Source organism: Pan troglodytes, chromosome 16 (assembly GCF_028858775.2).
Source record: "Pan troglodytes isolate AG18354 chromosome 16, NHGRI_mPanTro3-v2.0_pri, whole genome shotgun sequence".
Lineage (NCBI taxonomy): Eukaryota > Metazoa > Chordata > Mammalia > Primates > Hominidae > Pan > Pan troglodytes.
The window spans coordinates 30,832,678-30,841,450 of NC_072414.2; the positions used below are offsets into that span (position 1 = coordinate 30,832,678).

The 8,773-nt window shown below is 41.2% G+C and overlaps 1 protein-coding gene across 1 annotated transcript in view; it reads right to left on the reverse strand.

Moving 5' to 3' along the window:
- Nucleotides 1-2,089: 2,089 nt before the first annotated feature.
- The window catches only part of LOC134808489 (uncharacterized), a 722,781-nt gene continuing 716,097 nt past the window's right edge, over nt 2,090-8,773 (reverse strand). Inside the window, exon 8 of the mRNA XM_063794423.1 lies at nt 2,090-3,604. Coding sequence (XP_063650493.1) covers nt 3,576-3,604 — 29 coding nt within the window. The 3' untranslated portion in view covers nt 2,090-3,575. The remainder of the gene's footprint in view (nt 3,605-8,773) is intronic.

Genomic DNA, 8,773 nt, shown 5'->3' on the forward strand with positions numbered 1-8,773 from the left:
ACATGTACTTTGTAAGAAGTAAATGAGAGAATGTATATGTAGTGCCTGATAGATAATAGGTGCTTGTTAAATATTTGCTTCCATCTCTCTTTTTGTTGTTGTTATCAAATGCACCCTTAGGTACACCTATTGAAAACCAACTTAAGACTTCCTTATGTCTGCTGCAGAGCCCTGCGCTAGGCGCCTATCTTAAACCCAGCCTGAATTCTTCTAAAGTACCGAACTGTTTATTTAATCTGACCATATTTTATTTAACTCACTTTCTCTGTCTTAATTATTTGGAAACTGGTGAGGCTCAAAATTCAGTCTGTGGCAGCCAGAATTACTAAGCTGGTGTATTTTGACTAAAACAGGGGAAAGTTTGCAGCATAAGGGAAAGAAAAGACAGACTAGGTTTGGATTACTCTGACGGGAATCAGTGGGAGATGGAAGGTTCAAGTCCTAAACTGGCATTCCCTCACACTTCATGCCAGGACCAGCCATCAGATACCACTCATCGTCATGTGCAGACTGGCCCTAGAGCTGGAAAATGGCCAGCGAGGGCACGAGAGGGTGGAAATAATATTTTACTCTGTCTCAGTGTTACGACACCTTGCTGGTTATTTACCTTCCAGGCCTTTGGAACCCTTAACTAGAAGTAGTTGCAAAGTCAGCCAGCCAGTGAGCTAAGTACTGAGCCAAGCATCACTGAAGAATTTGTAAGTTGTTTTCTCTTTCTTATCTACCAAGTGCTGGTCAGGGTGAGCCTAGCACTGCATCTTGAAGCAGGGCTCCTCTCCATTGTTTAGGTTAAATTACCTGTCAGTATTTGAGGAAATCAGGGGCACCTCCTAAAATTGGAGGCGGTGCTCCTGAATCCCCCATCTTTCCTCTGAAGGTGGTACCACTTTCCATGGCTAAGTGGGAAGCCTGAGGTTTTCCTTTTTTACTTAAAAGCTTTGCAAAGGTGATAGAAAGTCTAGGCACCCAAGGGGGATTTCCTACTGTAGGGTATTTCTGTGGTTTCAGAGTCCCAAATTTAATAGCGGTGGTTTAGGGAATGCTGATTCTCAAGGACAAAAAGGCAATTGAAATGTGGAGCCACTTCCTGTTGGTGAGGGAAGGGACACTGTAGGAGGTAATGAGCTGGTTTGCATAAAATTGCCTTTTAAACATCAGGAGATTTTATTGATTTAAATAAAAAGCCTGAGATCCAGTTCCAGGATTGGTTCAGCAACTCAGTAATACCAAAACACTGGTCTTTCCATTGCTTTGTTCTTCCTTCCTCAGGTGTGGCACCTCATGTGTGCAAGATGGCTGCTGCTGCAGTGGCAAGCACCATGTCTTCACTGACCTGCACAGAAACTTAAATTCTGACTTGCTTGATGGCATGGCATGCATGCCCAATGGGAAAAGCCATTTGATTCATGTACAGGTTCATGAAGGGCATGATTACTGGGAGCTTCCCTTTTGGACTTGAAGTATAAGATTTATTTCACACTGATGCCCTTCCTTGAGTAATAATAACACTAATATTCACTGAGCACTTATTACCTTCCAAGCTAAACCTTTTGTTTGTTTGTTTGTTTGTTTGTTTGTTTTTGACACAGAGTCTCACTCTGTTGCCCAGGATGGAATGCAGTGGTGCCATCTGGGCTCACTGCAACCTCCACCTCCCGGGTTCAAGTGATTCTCCTGCCTCAGCCTCCTGAGTAGCTGGGACTACAGGTGTGCACCACCATGCTGGGCTAATTTTTGTACTTTTTGTAGAGACAGGGTTTCAACATGTTGACTAGGCTGGTCTTGAGCTACTGGCCTCATGTGATCTGCCTGCCTTGACCTCCCGAAGTGCTGGGATTACAGGCGTGAGCCACCCTGCACTGTGGCCAAACCCTTTTATATGAACATTTTAGTCATCTTCATAACAACTCCACAGAGAGGATATTATTTATATTATCTTCATTTTACAGATGAGAAAACTAAAGCTTAGAACAGGGTTTTTCAAATTGTGGGTCTGAAACCATTAGTAGACCATGAAATCAATTTGCTGGATTATGACTAGCATTTATAGAAATTTACATAGAATAGGACCAATCAAATGGTGCTCACAAAATATCAAAAATAGCTATTTTTTATTAATCTTTTAATTTATGTGAGTATGTGTGTGTGTGTGCACGCACGTAGAGTATTATGTTAAATACATTTCTTACTGTGGATTGCAGTGAAAAAATGTTTGAAAAGTCTATCTTTGAGAGAGTTTAAGTAACTTGCCCAAGATCATGTGGTAAATTATGAAGCTGTAATTTGAGCCCATGCAGTCTGAGACCAGAATCTGTGCTCTCAATCTCTTTGCCATGCTGCCAACTTAACTTAGAGCATGGGGAGCCCAAGAAAGGGCAGTCGTGTAGAGAGGGAAAACAATGGGAGAGGAGCAGCTGGAGAATGGAGGCAAGGCCCCAGACTCCTGGAGAATGTTCTGTGTTCCTGTTACTGGGCTCAGGTTGCAAAGATTTAGCACGCGAATGGCCGTGGCGCTCTCTGGACAGCCCTCAGAACCACAGGTCTTGGTTCCCAGCACAGTTCTGCTGGATGCCAGGCATAATTGCTATTCACTACCCCTTGTATTTGCACATCTTTGCTGGTTTGAACAAAAAATTATCTTACTTTATTGATGTCATTCCCATACAGAATTTTAGAGCTGTAAGAGAACTTAAATCCTGAGTTGTCTGGATGCTAAATGTGAGACCTGAGAGGTCAAGTGACACGCTAAGGTCACACTGAAGATGACAGGGAGCAAGACTCAGACCTTGGGCATGCAGGCCTGTGCTTTTCATTGCTTTCATTTGTATCATGACCTGGTCCTTTTAGAAGGTGGTGAATTACAGGCTAGCAGGAAAGGTCTGCGTGTGCCTCCTCCTGGAGGCTTATTTGAAAACTGGAGAAAAAGATGTATTCTCTAGTATCCATGCTGGGTTTCAAGGTGGGCTGGAATCTTCTCGTGGGAGTGCAGGGAAGTAAGAATGGAGAGAAGAAAGGGGGTGTGCGTTGCCTCTTGGCTTGTTTTTCTAAGCACAAAATGAAACTTTTTTCCAGGCAACTTTTTCTTTTCTTTTTTTTTTTTTTTTTCTTTTTTTTTTTTTTTTACAAAAATAATAATTTGAGACTCTTTCCCAGGGCAAAAATACACTGTGCAGTCTTTGTGCCCACAGCACCTGTAGAAGGGATTGAATTGAAGTTTTGTTCAAGGTGCTGAAAGTTTATGGTCCATTTAGCTGTGAAGCAGAGTTTAATGTTGGCAAACTTTTGTGTTTGTTTTAGTTTCTGAAAGTTGCTAACCATTTTCCCTTTCTTGGGGAGGAGAGCAGGCCTGGCAGGAAAGGCAGGGCCATCACTGGGGCAGGGTGGGCGGGGTGGGTAGTGTTTAGGTACAGAATCTTAATGGGCCAGTAGATATGTCTGCCTGATGCCTTTAGCACCACAGCGCGTTAGCCTGACCTGCTGGCACATGGAGTTAAGGCCGTAGAGGCTGAGGAACGTGGGTGTTTTCGGAGCCCCTTCCTTCAGCAGTTTCATCCAGTGTGGATGCTGATGGACAGCTACAATCCCCAGAGCCAAGTGCACATTCCTGCCAAAGATAAACATTTGTCTATTTGCTCAACTCTGCTCTCACTTTGTTACCATCTAAGCCAGATCTATCATGCCCTCGATGCATTTGGCAGGAGGGAAAACAGATGGTCATAGACCTGGCTAAACAGTTCCTATTTCTGCAGCCCAGGCACTAGTAATTCTGGGTCTACTCGCAATTTTGTGTAAGATGCTAGATAAGAGGCCTAAAGCCCATCACCTGCCCTGGTCTATGCACTAGCAATAAGCAGATGTTACCTTGAGTCTGGAGTAACAACCAGACTCATTTGGCAATTCTGGAGGCAAAGTGCTTGTCAGAAACACAAAAACAAATATTTCATAAACATATTATAATAATCATGTGTCAAGGGTAAGTCTCATGTTCCTACCTCATTTCTTTGTCCTTTCCCCTAATTTCCATTTTCTCCAAGGTAATTCAGGACCCTGCTGCCTCTTGCCTAAATTAGGGCAAGAACTTTCTATCTCATCTCCTTGCCTCTAGACTCTCCCCACTCCTCCCTACTCCTTGCAAGTGCACCTCATTCCTGGCTACCATAGGCACAATCTCCTCTCTCCTTAGTGGGAAGAGATCACGTCTAATTCAGCATGAGTACCTCAGCACCCAGCATGGTTACATCAGCACCCTAGTACATAGATGCTCAAATGATAGTTGTTACAAAAATGAATGCATAAATCAAGTGCTATAGTGTTGGGTTGGTACACATGGAATGTCTCTGTGAGTTCATTTTTAACTTCTCTGTTTAAAGGAGGGATCATGGTTCAGAGGAAAGAGCACTAAAGTATGAGTCAGAAGACTTGGCTTTGCATGATAGCTGTGTCACCATATGCTAGCTGTCATGCTAAGTGCTTTGAATTCACTATCTCATCTCTTACAAATAACCTATGAGATATATATATATAATCTTCACATATGATATATATCATAGGTTACATGATATATGTATCATGTATCATATACATGAATAATACATATGTACCATGTATCATGATATAATACATGAATTATATATATATCATGTATCATAATATATGAGATATATATATATATATGTTATTCTTACTCAGTTTTAAGAGGAGTTAACTGAGACATAGCAGTTTTGGCAGACTTGCCTAAGGCACACAATTTAAGATTCCCAGGTACTCTGAGTTTCAAGCCCATTTGTTTAACTACTCTGCTAAACTGCCATGCAACCCTGGCCAAATTAATAAGTCTTCAGACTCAGCCTCCTCCTCTGTAAAATTAGCAGCCTGAACTCTGCCGATTCTCTTTAAATCCTGTACAGCTATTCTGTGAGTCTGCATTTCTGATTCCAAACATCCACAGAAACGTACTGTGAAACTCCAGTGAATTGTGACTTGTGTTATGAGTTGAGGGCAGGTCAGAGAACAGTAGCATTCCATTGGGAAGTGGCACACATTTGCAGCCAACAGATGAAATCTACACTCCTGGCACAGAGCCAACCCTGCCCTCCATCCTAAAGCACACTTGCCTGGTGAGTCCATTTGGTCCTTTCCTGAATCCTCAACTGTCACATCTCCCTCACTGGGAAGGATAGTATGCAGGCCCGACTCCTTCATAGAGCATGGGTTTTTCATCTATGAATGTAATTTGAGGAAAGTAAAGGCCCACCCGCCTGAGATGTCTGGAGGGCATTGTATTGTAGCAATGGTAGACCACATGTTATTAACTAGGGTTCTGATGACATCTTCAAGCTACACTCACTTGAGTCTCCTGTGACTCCCACTCTTTCTCAGTTGTCATCTCTGTCTTTACTTTCTCTGTTTACACTTTAAATGTTGGATATTCCTAGGGCATAGTTCTCAGTTTTCTCTCACCCAGAGTAGCTTCATCCTTTCTCATAACCAGATCTTACTTTCTCTTAAAATCTCTATTTAAATTTCCTGCTAATTTTGAGATATGTCCATATCTCCGCCACAGCACCCTTAGAACTTTAGAGTTCAATATCTCCCATACTGAAGCATCTAGTGGTATATTATAGGGGTAAGTAAAATAAGTGTAGAATAAATAAACTGTGATGCATTAATTAATACATTAGTACAGGTTTAGGTGCTGGGTAAACTTTCACCTGTTTTTTTTGGTGAATGGAACCATTTTCAGTCCTGAGAACAAGGGGCAAGTCTAATTTATTGTTTTGTGCCTTTGGACTATAGTGCAGTGCCTGGATCACTGTAGCAGACCAGAAAAAGTATGTTAACATTAATGAACCCAATACAGGAGACTCAGGACTGGCACATTTTGAGAGGAGAAAAAAGGAGTTTCACATCTTGAAGTTTTGCCCAGAGAAGGCCGGCCCATGTGGGATGATGCAATGTGGGACTTGGCTTGTTAGGATCAACATGGGGACATTGGACTCCATGATAAAAATAATAATGTAGAAGGGTCCAGCTCACAGTAAGCAATTGAACTTTGCCTGCCTCACTTAATTTGTTAAGGCCATCTCAGGCTCTTACGACCTTGACCTTGGCGCTGAGCCTGCAGAGTAATTCATACTTTTGTCTATGTCAGATCCTTGGTATTAGCCCAGGGTGACACTTCCATGCAGATTCCACCAGTTTCCAAAATTTCCTTTTACCTTTTCACACCATAATTTTCCCTGGAGCATAACTCATTGAAGTGGTCCCAGCTGGGTTTTGTGGCTTCCAGTGACCTCAGTACTCAGGAGAACAAACAAGGGCAGCTGGCCATGTGAACACTTAAGAAAGCTTTTAGAAAATATGTTTTCCTTCTCATAACTGGCTCGATGAGCTGGAGCTGGCAAGCAGAGAGACAGGGTGAGACTGCAACACTGAAGATGTCCAGTTGTGTCAGCTGTGGTGTATTGCATTTGTATCTCCTGATGTCTGAACCAGAAGGGGTCTTTATCCCCGGGCAAATCCCTCGCATCTGCAGAACCAATTCCCTTGGCAGGCTGAGGGATGCTGTGTGACTAGGGTGGGGAAGGCTTAGTGTTGGGATCTATGAATTGTATTTCTGCTGCCTTGGGACAATAAGCAGAGATGTAGACTGTCCTTTTTGGCTTAAATGTATCCCTCCTTACACTTAAACGTAAAACCTAAAACCATAAAAACCCTAGAAGAAAACCTAGGCAATACCATTCAGGACATAGGCATGGGCAAAGACTTCATGACTAAAACACCAAAAGCATTTTCAAAAAATGCCAAAATTGACAAATGGGATCTAATTAAACTGAAGAGCTTCTGCACAGCAAAATAAACTATCATCAGAGTGAATAGGAAACCTACAGAATTGGAGAAAATTTTTGCGATCTATCCATCTGACAAAGGTCTAATATCCAGAATCTACAAGGAACTTAAATTTACAAGAAAAAAACCATTAAAAAGTGGGTGAATGATATGAACAGACACTTCTCAAAAGAAGACATTTATGTGGCCAAAAAACATAAGAAAAACTCATCACTAGTCATTAGAGGAATGCAAATCAAAATCACAATGAGATACCATATCATGCCAGTAAGAATGATGATCATTTAAAAGTCTGGAAACAACAGATGCTGGTGAGGACATGGAGAAATAGGAATGCTTTTACACGGTTGGTGGGAGTGTAAATTCGTTCAACCACTGTGGAAGAAAGTGTGGTGATTCCTCAAGGATCTAGAACCAGAAATACCATTTGACCCAGCAATCCCATTACTGGGTATATACCCAAAGCATTATAAATCATTCTATAAAGACACATGCACACATGTGTTTATTGCAGCACTATTTGCAATAGCAAAGACTTGGAACCAACCCAAATGCCCATCAGTGATAGACTGGATAAAGAAAACATGGCGCCTACACACCATGGAATACTATGCAGCCAGAAAAAAATGAGTTAATGGCCTTTGCAGCGACATGGCTGAAGCTGGAAACCATCATCCTCAGCAAACTAACACAGAAACAGAAAACTAAACACCGCATGTTCTCACTCATAAGTAGGAGTTGAACACTGAGAACACAGGGACACAGGGAGGGTAACATCACATACCAGGGCCTGTCGGGGGTAGTAGGGGAAGGGGAGGGAGAGTATTAGGACAAATACCTAATGCATTCTGGGCTGAAAACCTAGATGACGGGTTGATAGGTGCAGGAAACCACTGTGGCACATGTATACCTATGTAACAAACCTGCACGTTCTGCACATGTATCCCAGAACTTAAAGCAAAAAAAAAAAAAAAAAAAAAAAAGAAAGAAAGAAAGAAATGCAATTGAGTTTTCTATATTGATGTAGTAATATCTTTTGGGTTTTCTATAAGAATCATCATGTCATCTGTGAGTAATGGGAGATTTTTAGTTTTATTTCTTCCTTCCTAATCCCTAAACAAAATTTTTCTTACTGCACAAACCAGGGCCTCAAATAATCTTTAAATTCATGCCCATAAAGCTCAGAGGAGCCCCAATGCAATCACGCTATATTCCATTTACTCTTCCAGTCTTCTAGAAGACTGTATCATACTTCCTTTCCCCTTAAATCTCCAAGACCTGCTCCTCTATCTGCACCTTCACCCAATAACCTTTTTAAAGAAAATCTAATTCACTTGCAAAAAATGGATGAAATCAGAAGTTCTACAGACTCCCAGTCTCAATCTCCTACCTCTTGCATATGCACCCATGTATTTTGCTTTCCCGAATGTTACCATGAAGGAAACATTCCTAGGATGAGCTCAACTTGATCATGGTGTACAATCCTTTCTATATTCGGATTTGGTTGGCAAATATTTTGTTTAGAATTTTTTAAGTCTCTGCTCATGGGAGAGATTAGTCGGTGATTTTCCTTTTTCAAACTTCCCTTGTCAAATGTTGGCACTGATGTGTATACTAGCTTCATAAAATGAGGAACAACCCTCTTCCCATTTTCTCTTCTCTGGAAAATTCTGTCCAAAATTGAAATTACTTGTTTCTTGAATATTTGGCAGATCTTGCCAGTAAAACCATTTGATATTTTCATGTCAAAAATAAATAAATAAAAGGTAACCGCTGATTTATTTTTTAATGGGTTATTTTTCTTGAATCAGTTTTGTTGAGGTATACTTTTCTACAAATTTGACCATTTCGACCAAGTTTTTAAATGTGTTATCTTACAGTTACTCATAATACTCTTATCTTGAATAACTGCAGCATTTTAGTT